This window comes from Podarcis vaucheri, assembly GCF_965113315.1.
Source record: "Podarcis vaucheri genome assembly, chromosome: 8".
Taxonomy (NCBI): Eukaryota; Metazoa; Chordata; class Lepidosauria; order Squamata; family Lacertidae; genus Podarcis; species Podarcis vaucheri.
The window spans coordinates 73,701,112-73,718,029 of record NC_138766.1 but is presented as its reverse complement, the minus strand read 5'-3'; the positions used below and the strand labels follow the sequence as shown (position 1 = coordinate 73,718,029).

General features: G+C 43.9%; 1 protein-coding gene across 2 annotated transcripts in view; it reads left to right on the top strand.

The window, feature by feature from the left end:
• LOC309539376 (nardilysin-like) overlaps positions 1–16,354 on the top strand; it is a 52,226-nt gene extending 35,872 nt beyond the window's left edge. The window contains exons 25-31 of one of the 2 annotated variants that reach the window (XR_014222835.1): positions 710–757; positions 2,036–2,088; positions 3,355–3,438; positions 5,917–6,007; positions 7,412–7,500; positions 8,540–8,629; positions 16,137–16,187. Coding sequence is in view for 1 of the 2 variants with exons in the window: in XM_082235533.1 (XP_082091659.1) it covers positions 710–757; positions 2,036–2,088; positions 3,355–3,438; positions 5,917–6,007; positions 7,412–7,528; positions 8,540–8,629; positions 16,137–16,331 (678 nt within the window). In the remaining variant the exon portion in view is untranslated. Of the gene's footprint in view, positions 1–709; positions 758–2,035; positions 2,089–3,354; positions 3,439–5,916; positions 6,008–7,411; positions 7,529–8,539; positions 8,630–16,136 lie in introns of both variants that reach the window. The other variant, XM_082235533.1, reaches the window with a different exon arrangement.
• The last annotated feature ends 564 nt before the right edge of the window (positions 16,355–16,918 follow it).

Here is a 16,918-nt window from a genome sequence, read left to right as displayed (position 1 = left end):
CCACCCTCTGACCTAGACAATTGCTATTTAACCCACATTCTCTTGTCTAAACTTAAAAGGCAAGAAAATTAAAGAAGATGGTTTATCCATTGAATTTCAACCCTATTCCTTTCAGATCAATATAAGGTGGGGATGACTAGTTGCCCCTCGCATAATTTCAAGACGTGGGGCTGGCACTGCCAGGCACCTCTGCTCCTTCAAATTCTCACCCCACACCAAATTGTGTCCTAACAGGCATTCATGCCATAGAAAATCCATGGAGAATGTTCCAAGAAAGTAATTGTCAAGCTCTGTTTCTAGGAAACGTGGGTTTCTAGGAAAAGAGGCCCAGATACTTGACTGGAATTTTTCATTGAGGAGAATGTCATGACAAAGAAGCTTCTATGAAAAATAGATTGTCGGCCATGACCAGCTGTCCCCCAGAATGCATTCAAAACCACACAGTTTGTGTGGGACAAAAGTCAAGTTCAGCTAGGTTGACTGGCAACTTTGTGTGACAGGACTTCTTTAGCAAAAACGGGGGAAGGTATGGTAAGGCTCCCTAAAGACAGGGAGTTAGAAAACTACTGATATTCTTCACTATTAAGTTTTCCCTGTGGCAACTCAGAGACTTGAATGGAGCTCTCAGGTTCATAGAGAAATCGAAGACCCATTAATGACTGTTTTATTCTCTCTCTCTCTCTCTCTCTCTCTCTCTCTCTTGCTTAAGACGGGTGCAAAGAATTTAAAAGACTACTCCCTCACAGAACTGCTTGTGGTAAGCTTTTCTTAATGTGTAGCCTTCAGGTTTTTGGTGTATCCTTTGAAAAGTGTGAAATATAAATGCAACACAAAAAGGTGTATCAGTCATATTAGTCATTGGCGGACCTTGCCCACTGCACATTGGAATGCCCATTTTCTTCTTCCCCAGAATGCTGTCCAGTTGCTGATTATGTAAACACAATGCCCAAGGTTCAGGAACAAGCTAATGTAAAGTGCAGTTTGTTCAGTAGGTCTACTGAATTAGCAACATGGCAATGGGAGTTTTCGTTTAGTGGCAAGAAAAAAGGGATGTAATATAAGGGAACCTAGTTGCATTTTATGTGTTCCAGTTCTCCAGAGTCTGGAACATCTCCAGTCCAGGTTTTACACTAAGTTCACAAACTCTAGAGATTAGATCTGGAGTCAGTTGCAAAATAAAATTATTATTATTATTATTATTATTATTATTATTATTATTAATAATAATACTGGTGTGGCGCTGTGGGTTAAACCACAGAGCCTAGGACTTGCCAATCAGAAGGTCGGCAGTTCGAATCCCCATGACGGGGTGAGCTCCCATTGCTCGGTCCCTGCTCCTGCCAACCTAGCAGTTCAAAAGCATGTCAAAGTGCTTACCTGAGGGAAGGTAAACAACGTTTCCGTGCATTGCTCTGGTTCGCCAGAAGCGGCTTAGTCATGCTGGCCACATGCCCCGGAAGCTGTACGCCGGCTCCCTCGGCCAATAAAGCAAGATGAGTGCCGCAACCCCAGAGTTGGTCACGACTGGACCTAATGGACCCTTTACCTTTACCTTTACTTTTCACTTTTCTCATGTTTAATGTGTATTAAGAGTTTGTTCTCAGTGAAGTGGTTTGTTCACCAACCTTTGTGGTTTGGACACCATCCTACATCATACCATGTAGATGTTTGCCACAATAATCCAAGCCCTGATGGGATCCAGGGTACAACAGCTCCCCAGTTGAAGTCTTCCCTCCCCTCCCTTCCCTTTTCCTTTGTTGTACTTCACTGGGCTGCAGCATCATATGGCTGCCAAAAAGGAGGCGTGGCATAAAATATTGTGTGAACTCCTTGACGATGGAATCATTTCTTTTTAAATGCACCCTATTATACTCTCAAATGATGAGTGTCAGCCAAGGTAAGTTTTCAATACCTGGTAACTTTTTAAAGGGGGAAAAAAGAGTCACGCGTGTTGAGGTTTCTTGTTTCTTGTATTTTGAATATTTGCTTCTTGGGTCAAAGAAAATATCCCTGCAAATATCATGTTCCATTTCAGATGTATATGGAGGAGCCATGCTTTGACTTCTTGCGAACAAAGAATACCCTGGGGTGAGTTTGCCATCTGAAGAATGGCAGTAAGAAGAAAGCAGTAAATATCGCTTCATATACAAGAATTTCAGAGCACTTGATTTCTCTGAGTTCTTCCTGCTATTTAATAAGAGACAGAAATATGGAATGTGTTTAAGTCAGGGGTCACCAAATTCTGTATTCTTGGAGGCCCCCTCATTCACCAGTCCAGACATGGCATAGGGAAGGGGGACAGTCAAAAATTCAAAACTCAGAGATGTTCAGGCTCTATAGTACAGCTGGTATCCCCTAACCCAGGGATGGTTAATGTGGTATCCAGCACATATTGTTGGACCCTAGCTTCCATCAGCCCCAGGGATAATGGGAGTTGTAGTCCAGCCCCAGGGAGTTAGAGATGACCCTACCATTCTATTATTCCAGCAATAAAGGTTTTACAGATATACACCATGTGTGCTTGTAAAGTCACTAATGAAGTGTAAATGAGCTTGCAAAAAAAGAAGCCCCAAATAAGAAAATCAGCAGTGTCCCTTTCCAAAATGCACATTAGGCAGCAGTACAAGAAGACTTGGATGATATTGCATCCAAAAGCTCTGTGAGTAATGTCCTAGTCATTATCAGAGTAAACCCACTGAAATTTATGGAATAAAGTTACTCTAAATATGAGTAATGCTGGATATCATCTTCCAATGGATGACTCTGAGAGCTAACCCTTTATTACATTCAAATCTGGTATTAAAGAAATAGTGGTGGCAGGAGGAAGTTAAATAAAGATGCTTCAGGGGCCAACTCCAGCCCATTCTAGGTTTTGTCTGCATGCGAAATTTCTCATGATCCCATTACCAAGAACCAGGGACCAAAACCTTTGAAGTCCTGCTTCTCCAGCTGTTCAGTAACTTCAGTTTTGGTGCAGACACAATGCAAACACAAGATCCCCAAATCAGTTTAGTATATGGTGCCATGCTGTAGTCACAAATGTCACAACTGTTACGGTAAGGCATACAGAATTAGCTTGAAAAAAAGTACAACATAGTTAGAACAAATCTTGAAATGTGCCTTCCATTTAGGCAGCTGGCACATTGAAAGGCAGTAATGAAATCACTGGTTTAAAGCACTAATTCTAATGATGCAATCTGAACCATCTACCAAGTATTGCTTCCATGCACTTTAATTGAGCATGTGGGAGAACCAGTTTTGATGGATAGCTCCCATATACTAGTTAGTACTTGTTAATGATCAGAATAAAATGACTTGTGCTTGTGGAATGTTATTCTTTTCCTTTGATTTAAGCTACCATGTCTACCCTTCCACAAGAAATACATCTGGGATCCTGGGTTTCTCTGTTACCGTAACAACACAGGCAACCAAATATAAGTAAGTCGCCTATTAATATTTTTTCAAGAGCAGTTAAATTTAATATTATTGTTTCCATCCTAGGGCTCTGAACATTCTAGGGCTCTGCATAGGCCTGCACTTTTCCAAAACAGATATGACATGTTTAGAGTATAAAATGCAGCCAAGGTGCATTGTATGTCCCATAATTCCCCATTAATAATGTTTCTACTGCTCTCTTCCAAAGTGCTTGAGAATCTTAGTGTCTTTTGCAAGATGCATTTGCTTATGTATACATTATGTGTTTCCTTGTATAAGCTTTTCTACATGAATTGTCTGTGGCCTGGAGGCAGGTACAATTAATCACGCTAAAAACTAAAGGAACAATGAGTTTGGCCATGATATCTCAAGATTTGGCTGGCTGTGCCTATGCCAAAGAAATGGACAATGTCACAACAAAGTGACATTTGGGTCCGCCATCTTGATTCAAACTGGTGGTGAGCACCCAAACATCAACAACAAAACCACTTCAGGAGTCCTTGTGACAAGCTTGGTGATGATATCTTGAGAGGTTGCCCGACTTATAGAAAACAAACAGGCACACAAACCATTTTTCAAGACTGATAGAATGAAAACATCCTGGCTTGTTTGTTCAGATAGGTGATGGGAACAGTGAAATGGCTGCATGAGGGGATATCAGACTCATATGTATCTTATTAAGTTCAGGTGTTATTGGTCCAATGGAGCCATTGTGGTTAACGTAAGTCCAATTGCCTAAATAGCATATCAGACTTTAGCTGGATTGGGAGCTGTCTAATAAAGGTAGAAGGGACGCGGGTGGCACTGTGGGTTAAACCACAGAGCCTAGGACTTGCCGATCAGAAGGTTGGCGGTTCAAATCCCCGCAATGGCATGAGCTCTCATTGCTCGGTCCCTGCTCCTGCCAACCTAGCAGTTCAAAAGCACCTCAAGGTGCAAGTAGATAAATAGGTACTGCTCCGGTGGGAAGGTAAGCGGTGTTTCTGTGCGCTGCTCTGGTTCGCCAGAAGTGGCTTAGTCATGCTGGCCACATGACCCGGAAGCTGTACGCCAGCTCCCTCGGCCAATAAAGCAAGATGAGCACCGCAACCCCAGAGTCGGTCACGACTGGACCTAATGGTCAGGGGTCCCTTTACCTTTAATAAAGGTAGACTTTATAAGACTATATAGTTCATAAAATCCTTTATTTCATATGTTGCTTTGAAACAAATGTAGAAGAGCTCAGACTTAATGGTGGGGAATTAATAAGCAAATATTGCCTCCTGTACCTTCAGTGGAAGCAGCCTTCCATAGCACAGAAAGGCAAAGTCTGAATCTAACCTAAAGGACCCAGTGTTTTTCAAGCAAAAAAGCTAGAAAAACGAAATCCTGGATTCCACAACCCCCCTGCTAGATTGCCTGTCCTGGTCTTATTGCAGCATGTTAAAAACCAAGTTTCAGTTTCCAAATGTGTACAGCTGTCATCCCCAAAATTTAAAACACCTGTTTCTTCTATGTGCTGTAAATATGATTCTTACATTTTAAAGTCTCAATTGAGTAGTTGTCATAATTAATCAATTAGCTGAACCAAGATCACCAGCCAGCACTGTTGCTTTCTTTCTTTTTTTATGAAGCTCTTGCCTGTGAAAATATGCTCATTGCTGGCAATATAAAGAACCTGAGAATGTTTATATTTGGGCAGTGCATTTGAGATGAATCTTCAAGCAACAAATGAGTTCCCTATTGTTTGCTTGAGAGAAACTGTTATCTTAATTAACCAGCTGTAAAATATTACCTTTGTTGAATGCAATACATTCCACACAAGTGCTACTATTATTTTTCATTTGAGGCCTGTCAGATTCAGTCTCTCCAGGCTTAGCAGGTGCATGATATACCAAAAGCTTCAGGACACTCTGGTTTCTTGTTGGTCCCTTTGCTTCCTTTTTGGGATGCTTGCTGCGGAATTCAATCTTTGTGAATTCCTATGTGAAATTTTTTCCCCTCTAACATAATGCATGCACTGCTTCCTAAAGCAAAGGACCATATAGAAACTTCAGTTATTGAGTGGTATATAAATAACTTAATAAAATAAAGACACATCTTACAAAAGACAACCTAAAATATTCACTTTTTAAATGCCAATAAAAGAAAACATTAAAAACAAGTTACATTTTTTTAAAGCCATTAATTTTTTAAAAAAATGTTACCGACTAAAAAACTACATGTTAATATGGCATGCAAAAATTATGCACTTATGGAAAAGAAAATGTTGCTAGCGGGCATGGAAAATAAACAATAGAGTGAAGACATGTAACTGCCTGCTATCAATGGGAAGGGAGTTCCCCAGAGTGGCACCTGCCATGCCCTCAATTTGTTGCAGAATGTACATATATCATGTGGCACTTGTAAAAGTGCCAGTTCCGCAGATCTAAGAGGTCATGCGGGCACATAAGGGGTTAGGTCAATAACAACTAAACTTCTTATGCCCTTGATAACATTTAGCACTGAATTTGTTGATAAAAAAATAGAAGAGTTCTTTGTGCACTTTGAAGAAAAACTCCGGAAATTAACTGAAGACGAATTCTCTGCTCAGGTAAGACTTGTGGCTTGTTTTACATTGTGGGTTGCATCCAGACTGGTTTAGGCACCTGAGCATTTATCTTGGACATCTTGTGGGACATCTTCAAGAGAAAATAAGGCAAAGGAGTAAGCCCTATGCAAATCTGGAGTGGAGTCCCTAAGGCAGTTGGGTGGCACATTGTACGCCTCCTTCAGCAACTCCTGCAGCCAAGCAGCTGCCAAACGTATTGCTCTGATTTCCTTTGACCACATAAGTGAGGCCAAGGTGGGGGATTCTCATCTAGGCAGCCCAGGACCTCTAGACACACTGCCCAGGCTTGCACCTTAGGGAGGTCACTTTGGTGCTGCTAACATAGCAGTTTGACTTCACCCTTGGAGGCATACTCCATTGTCTCTCAAGACAGATGGATGCCAGCAACCAACAAGGGATCATATACACAACACTTGTCCCATGTCTTGAAGTATGGATCCAAGAGGTTGTCTGCTTGTCCTGTGCTTGCTATGCCTGGGTCCGAGCTGTTTTCCATTTCCCCGCCACTTTCCCTTAGAAAGCCTGCTCTTTACCACTGAATCGGAGCAAACATCAATCTGCTGGATACCTGGTATGGCGATCACAAAGGGTCCCCGGTGCCACCACTTTATTTCTCTGTGCCACCACTTTATTTCTCGCTGCCACCACCCAGGCCCTACCTGGTACAATACTGCGTCCAGTCAGAGTTAAATTGGAACATAAAGTTCTGTTTATTTACTGCAGTTTAACAAGCGTGTGGTTTCATAAACGGTATCGGTCAATTACAAACGAGGGGTGCCTATCCAGACCTATAACTTCCATCACTCACTAAACCACCTCTCAGATATTTGCTTGTCTTCCTAGCTCCTAACTGTTCCTGACTCAGCTTATTTCGCTACACTAACTCAACCTACCCACAAACTCTATCCCAATTCACTCCCACTCCAACCAACCACCCAACTCCCAACGAACTCCTCCCTTTGCCCCTCCCAGAGCTGGTTTTATAGTCCCTCTGACTCCACCCCCTGGGTCCTGATTGGGTAACCTGTTTAACTATTTCACCTCCAGCACTCTCATATGTTAACGTCACACCTGGTTTGCTCTAATTCAGCGCTGAAGTGTAGGTTTTCCTGGGGGAAAGCACTGAGACAAGCGGAAGAATGGACAAGCCCTAAGTTAAGCTATAAAGGTCAAATAGATTGCTGCCACACCATAATTTTGCTGTTGCTCTGTGCCTCGCCACTGCTGCACAGATTTTGCTTGCCTGTTCATTGGATCAGAGCATAAAAAGGAGTGCACGCCTTGGAACGAGAAACAAACATCCATGGCAACGTGCATGTTTTGCTTTTTGGAAGCAGAACTTTGTCAAAAGCAGAGACATTCCTACAGGAGCCGCATGTTTTACAGGTCTCAGCTCTCATAAAGCTTAAGCAAACTGATGATGCCCATCTTGGGGAAGAGGTGGACAGGAACTGGAACGAAGTGCTTACTCAGCAGTACGTGTTTGACAGACTTGCCCGAGAGGTAGTAAATAGTAAAACGCTACCCGTCTTCGTCTCTTGTTAATTGTTTGTTGTAATCGTTAAGTGGCTTTGCTCCTGGTCCATAAAATGGGGGGGGGGGTTATTGCCTTTGTGGGACTAGGCTGACTGTGTGTGATTGCCTACATGGTGCTGACAAGGCCAAAAGGGGAGACCTGAGATCTAGGCTTCCTAATTGAATTATGCTCTTGCAAAACAAAGCAAAAAAATTAACGCACAGCTCTTCACAAGTGAAAATGAACAGCTCGTTTACCCCTTGAATGTTCTCTCAGTGTTTGTCATGTGTGAGGCAGCTGTGCCTTGAGATCTTCAAGATCCCAAAATGTGGTTACGGGGGGGAATTTCTTAAATTGGTGTCAGATTTTCTCTCACTTGTAGGAATCAACATCTAGCTTGCCTCCCATCTGCCCCAAGCTGGGGCGACTGTTCTGCTAAGCTTGCTAATGTGAGTTTATACATTGTGATGAGTGTACGGGGCTGTTGGAACACTTGCACTGGGCGGATTCCAAAATGAGAAACTAAGCAGCCGAACTGATGTGTAGCATATCCCTTATATTTTTCTTAATACATCCAGATCAAGCCTTTCAATTGGCATTCTTTCCAAGTCAGTGGGCATAGGACTGCAAGACAAACTATCCCATATAAGATGGTTCAAGGTGTATCTCTACTGTGGGGAAAGGGAGAAGAAACTATGGAGGAATTTATGTAATGGTGCTCATTTATAATGCTCATGCACCAAACACTCCTCCTAGGGCAATATCTTCATTTTGGGTCGTTTTAGGTGGGGAACCTCAGTTCCAGGGGCCAAAATGTGGTCCTCTGGGTCTCTCTGTCTTGCCCTTCCTAGCCAAGCTAAGCCTCCTCCTTGGTCTCAGTCCTACTTTGCACCCTTCTTGAGAGTTTTTTGCCTGTCTGGTATGTGTCTGATAATGCCTCTTGCTTGCTGGATGGAGGACACAAAGGAGTGTGTATCTCTTTCTTTTATGGCTTATAGATTGTAGCCCTGAAGAGCTTTAGAAAATCCCATTTGCTTGACTGGTTCCTAGGATTCAGGGGCAAGAACAAACGAGTGCTGAGCACCCATGTGAGTATACCTGAAATCAGAGTATATGTGCTCTCTCGCAGATAGATATGTAAATATGGGAGTACCAATGGATGCTTTATATATATATATATATAGAGAGAGAGAGAGAGAGAGCGCTCAGGGATGGGGAACTGAAGTCCGGGGGGGGGTGTCAAACGCTTCTCTGTCTGGCCCTTGGAGTCGTCCCCCCACAGGCCTCATTTCTCACTCAAACCTGTTTCATGTCTTCCTTGAATGCTTTGGATTACCTAGAATGTGGCCTTACCTAGTTGGAGAGTCATTTGTGTATTTGAGTGCTTGTAGAAACCCCTGGCTTTTGCATGGCTGGAATGTAGCTTACTATGAAATGGTAAGAGCAACGTCCATTGTCCCTCTCTTGCTTTTGCCTATAGATGGATAGTAACAGTGGCATTCTAGTCCATATTATACCTTGGGCCCTTGAGTCCAGGCTTCCCTCAATAACTTATTGTGTGCTACTGATTTACAGAAAGCAGTAGGAAGACTCTCCTTTTATTTACTTGTCTGTGTCATTCAAAGCCAGCACAGGGGACGATGCCCTAACCCAGGGATAGCCAACAGGTGCCTTGCAGATGTTGCTAAACTACAACTTCCATCATCCTTGACCATCAGCCAAGCTGGCTGGCTCTGACGGGAAATGGAGGGGACCACATTGGCTTCCCCTGTCTAATCTAAAGTCCTCCAGATCTAGGACACATTCATGAATTGAAAATGTGTATTTGTGGGATAGAACAGCAAGAACAACTTGTTTGGTAAAGAACTAACAAATAGCAGTTATATAAGATACCTGACATCCCTCTTTATCACCTGTCCTAACTCCCCATCTTTTTACATGCGTCTTCATTGTCTCTGATAACTCTCAATCTTCTTCCCACTCTTCCTTCAACTTTGTCCAACTATCTAGCTCACTAACTGACATTGTTAGGCAAAGTCTTGGTCCGCCTGTCACTCAGTCACCACCCACCATTCCATCACTCTCCCCTGCTGTCAATCCTTCTCTCACACATTCTTCTGTTGCACTAAGAATGAAACATCTCCTAACCACTTGACGGCAGAACCTGTAATTCTAGACTTATGGAATCTTGCCCCCTTTGTAGCTTTCAGCCTCTGGCATGGTGACCTGGAAGCATCATTACGAGATGTACTTCCTGTTCTCTTGCACAATTTCACACTTATGCTTCCTGTTTTGTAATATCAGAAGAAGAAGAACTTCCACATTTCCCTTGTGGGGAGGACGCATGTCTCCCTGCCTGTGGAAGCATGGGGAGATTAGTACTGTAGGTTCTGCTTTGGATATTTAGAAGAACAGAGATTGCAACTCATTAACACAGACACACACCACACTAAAATTCACCACTCTGGACCATAAGAAAATCCCTTATGCCAAGTCAGACCCTTGATCCATCTAGCTCAGCATTGTCGACACTGGCTGGCAGCAGCCCTTTAGGATTTTAAACAGGAGCCTCTCCCAGCCCTGCCTGGAGATGCCAAAGATTCTTCCTCATGGAAAGCAAGTGTCCTGTCTCTGAGCTATGACGCATGCGCCACTCTCTCACACACAAATAAAAATCAACAAATATTCCATACTACCTACTCATAGAATAGAATCATAGAATCATAGAATCATAGAATCATAGAGTTGGAAGAGACCACAAGGGCCATCGAGTCCAACCCCCTGCCAAGCAGGAAACACCATCAGAGCACTCCTGACATATGGTTGTCAAGCCTCTGCTTAAAGACCTCCAAAGTAGGAGACTCCACCACACTCCTTGGCAGCAAATTCCACTGTCGAACAGCTCTTACTGTCAGGAAGTTCTTCCTAATGTTTAGGTGGAATCTTCTTTCTTGTAGTTTGGATCCATTGCTCCGTGTCCGCTTCTCCGGAGCAGCAGAAAACAACCTTTCTCCCTCCTCTATGTGACATCCTTTTATATATTTGAACATGGCTATCATATCACCCCTTAACCTCCTCTTCTCCAGGCTAAACATGCCCAGCTCCCTTAGCCGTTCCTCATAAGGCATCGTTTCCAGGCCTTTGACCATTTTGGTTGCCCTCCTCTGGACACGTTCCAGTTTGTCAGTGTCCTTCTTGAATTGTGGTGCCCAGAACTGGACACAGTACTCCAGGTGTGGTCTGACCAGAGCAGAATACAGTGGCACTATTACTTCCCTTGATCTAGATGCTATACTCCTATTGATGCAGCCCAGAATTGCATTGGCTTTTTTAGCTGCCGCGTCACACTGTTGGCTCATGTCAAGTTTGTGGTCAACCAAGACTCCTAGATCCTTTTCACATGTACTGCTCTCAAGCCAGGTGTCCCCCATCTTGTATTTGTGCCTCTCATTTTTTTTTGCCCAAGTGCAATACTTTACATTTCTCCCTGTTAAAATTCATCTTGTTTATTTTTGCCCAGTTCTCTAATCTGTCAAGGTCGTTTTGAAGTGTGATCCTGTCCTCTGGGGTGTTAGCCACCCCTCCCAGTTTGGTGTCATCTGCAAATTTGATCAGGATGCCCTTGAGTCCATCATCCAAGTCGTTGATAAAGATGTTGAATAAGACCGGGCCCAAGACAGAACCCTGTGGCACCCCACTAGTCACTCTTTTCCATGATGATGAGGAACCATTGATGAGCACCCTTTGGGTTCGGTCAGCCAGCCAGTTACAAATCCACTGAGTGGTAGCATAGTCAAGACCGCATTTTACCAGCTTCTTTACAAGAATATCATGGGGCACCTTGTCAAATGCCGTGCTGAAATCAAGGTAGGCTACATCCACTGCGTTCCCTTCATCTACCAGGCTTGTAATTCTGTCAAAAAATGAGATCAGGTTAGTCTGACATGACTTATTTTTCAGAAATCCATGCTGACTATTGGTGATCACAGCATTCCTTTCTAGGTGCTCACAGACTGTTTGCTTAATGATCTGTTCCAGAATCTTCCCTGGTATTGATGTCAGACTGACTGGGCGGTAATTATTTGGGTCTTCTCTTTTCCCCTTTTTGAAAATAGGGACAACATTTGCCCTCCTCCAGTCTGCCGGGACTTCGCCTGTTCTCCAGGAATTCTCAAAGATGACTGCCAGTGGTTCTGAGATCACATCTGCCAGTTCTTTTAATACTCTTGGATGCAGTTCATCTGGCCCTGGAGACTTGAATACATCTAAACTAGCCAAATATTCTTGTACTATCTCCTTAGTTATTCTGGGCTGTGTTTCCTTTGCTGAATCATTTGCTCCAAATTCTTCAGGTCGGGCATTGTTTTCTTTATTGGAGAAGACTGAGGCAAAGAAGGCATTGAGTAGTTCAGCCCTTTCTATGTCCCCTGTTTGCATTTCACCATCTTCTCCTCTGAGTGACCCCATTGTTTCTTTGTTCTTCCTTTTGCTACGAACATACCCATAAAAGCCTTTTTTGTTGCTTTTAACCTCTCTAGCAAGCCTGAGTTCATTCTGTGCTTTAGCTTTTCTGACTTTGTGTCTACACGTGCTGGCTATTTGTTTGAATTCTTCTTTGGTGGTTTCCCCCCTTTTCCATTTTTTGTACACATCCTTTTTTAATCTTAATTCAGTTAAAAGTTCTTTAGATAGCCACCCTGGCTTCTTTAGGCACCTTCCATGTTTCCGTCTCATTGGTATTGCCTGACGTTGTGCTTTTAGTATCTCCCTCTTAACAAACTCCCAGCCATCATGAACTCCCTTTCCTTTTAGTATTGTTGTCCATGGGATCTCACCCAGCACTTCCCTAAGTTTTATGAAGTCGGCTTTCTTAAAGTCAAGAAATTGAGTCCTAGTATGCTTGGCTGCTCCTTTCCGCTGTATAGTAAACTTCAGAAGAGCATGATCACTCGCGCCTAATGATCCTTCCACTTCTACCCCACTAACCAGGTCATCAACATTGGTTAGGACCAGATCTAAAATGGCTGTTCCTCTTGTTGCTTCTCCCACTTTCTGGACAATGAAGTTGTCTGCAAGGCCAGTGAGGAATCTGTTTGACCTTATGCTCTTGGCTGAGTTTGACGTCCAACAAATATCTGGGTAATTGAAGTCCCCCATTACTACTATCTCCCTTCCTTTTGCATGCTTGGCCATCTGTTCCAGGAAGGCATCATCTATGTCCTCCGTTTGGCTTGGGGATCTATAGTAAACTCCCACAATGAGGTCTCTGTTATTCTTCTCTCCCTTAATTTTGACCCAAATGCTCTCACTTTGGCTTTGAGGATCTAAATCTTGGATCTCTTCACAGGTATACACATCCCTGACATATAACGCCACTCCTCCTCCTTTCTTGTCTGGTCTGTTTCTCTGAAATAGATTGTATCCCCCCATTATTACATTCCAATCGTGGGACTTATCCCACCAGGTTTCAGTGATGCCTATTATGTCATATTTAGTTTGCTGTACCAAGAGCTCAAGCTCATCTTGTTTATTTCCCATGCTTTGCGCATTAGTGTACAGACATTGAAGTCCATTAATCATTCCCCCGTGTCTCTTATTTAAGGATTTTTTCCTCCCACCACTAGGTCCGCGTGCTGTTTGCTCCATTTGGTCTATGACATTTGGATGATCATCTTCATTAATTGATAGACTCCTACCTTCAGGAGCACTGTCTCCCTCCCCCACATTAGTCAGTTTAAAGCCCTCCTGATGAGGTTTCTGAGATTTTTTGCAAAAACATTTCTCCCAACCGTTGTGAGATGCAGCCCATCACTTGCCAGAAGTCCATCTTCAAGAAACTGCAGTCCGTGATCTAAGAATCCAAACCGTTCCTGTTTACACCATTTGCGAAGCCAGCTGTTCACTTCCACTATTTTCCCCTCTCTCCCTGGGCCACGTCGTTCAACTGGGAGGACAGATGAGATGACAATTTGTGCATTTAGTTGCTTCAATTTCCTGCCGAGAGCCTCGTAGTCTCTTTTGATCTTCTGGAGGCTATTGCTTGCAGTGTCGTTGGTTCCCACATGAACCAAGAGGAAGGGGTATTTGTCAGTGGGTTTTATGATTCCTTGCAGTCGTTCAGTTACATCTTGGATCTTAGCCCCGGGGAGACAGCACACTTCCCGAGACATCTTGTCAGGCCCACAGATCACTGCTTCTGTTCCCCTCAGTAGGGAATCCCCTATCACCACTACACGCCTCCTCTTGGGTTTGGTCGGGGTTCTTCCGTGAGCTGTCCGTTCCAAGGTCGCCTGCACATTCCCTGAGGACTGACTTTGCTGCTCGTCTTCATATACCTGATCGACTGTAATGAGGGAGAGATCCTCAAATGGAGTCTGCTCTTCGTCTTCCATGCTAGGGGAGAGGTCCTCAAAGCGATTGTGTATTTCTAAGCAATCAGAGTGAACCCTGGGCCTCCTACTTCTTTGAGTCACGTTTCTCCATATATCTGGCTCCTGTGTTGGTGAACTAGACTCCTTCTCAGGGGAGTCCCCTGTCTCCTCCTTGGTGGAGACGGTGTGCTCTGTTGCTTCCAAGAAGAGCTCCAGCTCTCTAATTCTTTGGAGCGTAGCTACACGTTCCTCCAGTTGCTGGACTTTGTCTTTTAAGAGGGCAATCAACATGCAATTGCTGCAGGTAAAGCTGCCTGCAACCTTTGGCAAGATGGCAAACATTGCGCAGGAATCGCAGGCGACTGCAGCTGTTCCCTCCCCTTCCATCTTGAGATCGTGTCGTTGGGGTTGGCTACAGAGGTCCTCCATCATAAAAAGCTTGAAGACAGGACAAATAACTTCCCTCACACAAAAAAACACCTAGATCTCCCTCAACAAACGTTTGAGACTAGCTCCCCTAGATCTAAAAGATGGGTGGCTCCTCCCACAGCTAATCCCCTGCCTCAACAGAAACCCTGCCCCCTCTGACCTTTACACAGGGAAAACAGCTAATCAGCCTCAAAGAAACACACAGACACAAGAAAACCCTTTTTGCTCCTTCTTCAACTGATGCCCTACAAACTCCAAAATCCTTATGTTTGCAGTCAGAGATGTACAACACTGATTTGGTTATTTTTGAGATTTGATCAATGTTTCTTCCATCTCATGACCTTTGGCTTTCTTAAAAACCACAGTCATCTGAACTCATTAAGGAAATGCTCCTTACTTTTACAGGTTTGTTATCTTCTCAGCTGTTTGTTTGTTTCATGGGGGTTTAATTGGCTTAAATCCAAACAAAAGTGATGAGATCTTCATTTCTCTCTCAATAAGGTCTGCAGTGTATTAGAAGTCAATCTCAAATATTAAAGTTCCTACATTTAACATGCTATCTCAAGGTTTGCCAAGTGGTTCCCTATAGATGTTGCCAGACTTCACCTCCCATTAAAAAGCACTGAGATAGCTCAGTTGGTAGAGCTGATAATGCCAAGGTTGCAGGTTCAATCCCTGTATGGGACAGCTGCATATTCCTGTGTTGCAGAGGGTTGGACTAGATGATTCTCAGGGTCCCTTCCAACTCTACAGTTCTATGATTAGCTCCAGCCAGTGTGGCCAGCGTAGAGGGACAACTGGACATGTAGATGAGCCACACCTGGAGGGCACAATTTTGACTATTAGGGTTCTACATTACAGTGGTACCTCTGGTTGCAAACAGGATCCATTCCGGAGCCCCATTCACAACATGAGCAGAATGCAACCTGCATCTGCGCATGTGTGGGTCGTGATTTGCTGCTTCTGCGCATGCACGTAATGTCATTTTGAGCGTCTGCACATGCACAAGAGGTGAAACCCGGAAGTAACCCTTTCCGGTACTTCCAGGTCACCACGGGACACAACCTGAAAAGATTTAAGCCGAAGCGTCTTTAACCCGAAGTATGACTGTACTAGATAAAGTTTGCAGGTGGAGTTTGTTTTAGGGATTTTGCACTGTGCTGCTTGCCATCTGAAGTGAAATCCGATACATTCATCTCCAAATTGACTTCAAGCACCCAATATTATCCAAGCAGCAGCTTTCTGTTTACAGTGGTACCTCGGGTTAAGTAATTCGTTCTGGAGGTCCGTTCTTAACCTGAAACTGTTCTTAACCTGAAGCACCACTTTAGCTAATGGGGCCTCCTGCTGCTGCTGTGCTGCCAGAGCACAATTTCTGTTCTCATCCTGAAGCAAAGTTCTTAACCCGAGGTACTATTTCTGGGTTAGCGGAGTCTGTAACCTGAAGCGTCTGTAACCTGAAGCGTATGTAACCTGAGGTACCACTGTATAAGATAATGTGCAACGCTGCTTGCCAAAACAAATCTATGCCACCATCTCCCCTGCAAGTTTGCTGTCTGCTTACTGAATTTGTACAGCAGGAAACCATTTTGCAGTAACCCAGATGTTTGGGCCAAGTTTGTCATATGCAAAAGCGTGCCTACAGTTAGTTCACGTATCATCGGTTGATAGGAAACCTGTCAGAAATGACATAATTAACATGATGTCGGGATTGTGCTTGCAGGAGACCAGACTCTGAACTTTTAGACCCCAGGTGTTTGCTGCTTTGGTAACTGCTTGGCCTTTGAATTCACAGGTGGTTGGCTATGGCAAACAGGAAGGGAACACGGATTTCTCACGCACCTACAGCGTTCAGGGGACTTTCTTTGGCAAAACAGCTGAACTAACATTCCTCCCCTCCTCTCCCCTGCTGAATCTCCCTTCTGTTATGGACATACGGGCCTTCACCTCAACGCTTAATGTTCTTCCTTACCACAAGATACTAAAATAAACCGTCATCAGCTTTAGCCTCAAGGTTGCGTATGTGTCGTGCTTTCATGGGGCTGCACCTGTGGCTCTCCACATTCTGCTGAAACCAGATCATTAGCTGTGCTGGCTAAAAATGATGGGAGATGGAAGTCCACCAACATCTGGAAGTCCACCTTTGCCATATTGTCTCTTATTTTGTCTCCACCTTGTTCAGTATGCAGACCGTTTTGTGCGGGGAAGTGTGAAAAGGGCCCAGGTAGCACCAAGTTCAAAATGACTGGGGAATCTCCAAGAAAACTCTAAGAACAGCACTGTGCCCCCAGTATGGGCAACACCCAATGTACACACGTCCAACTGATGCGTGGCCAGGCACACGCACATCATGCAGAACCAGAAAGTGACTTTAAAAATATAGGGGGGGGGGAGTCATGAAAACAGAAATCTCATGAACCTTTGCAAATACAATCCCAGGAGCCCTTGCACTGACCATTGAGGCCTGTGGAGAATTGGGAGTTTGAAAGGAGCGATTGTGGTGGAGTTTGATGTCTGGTAAGTTGAAATATACTCGAAGTCGAGAGTGGATTTCATGCTCTTTATTCAGCTCATAGT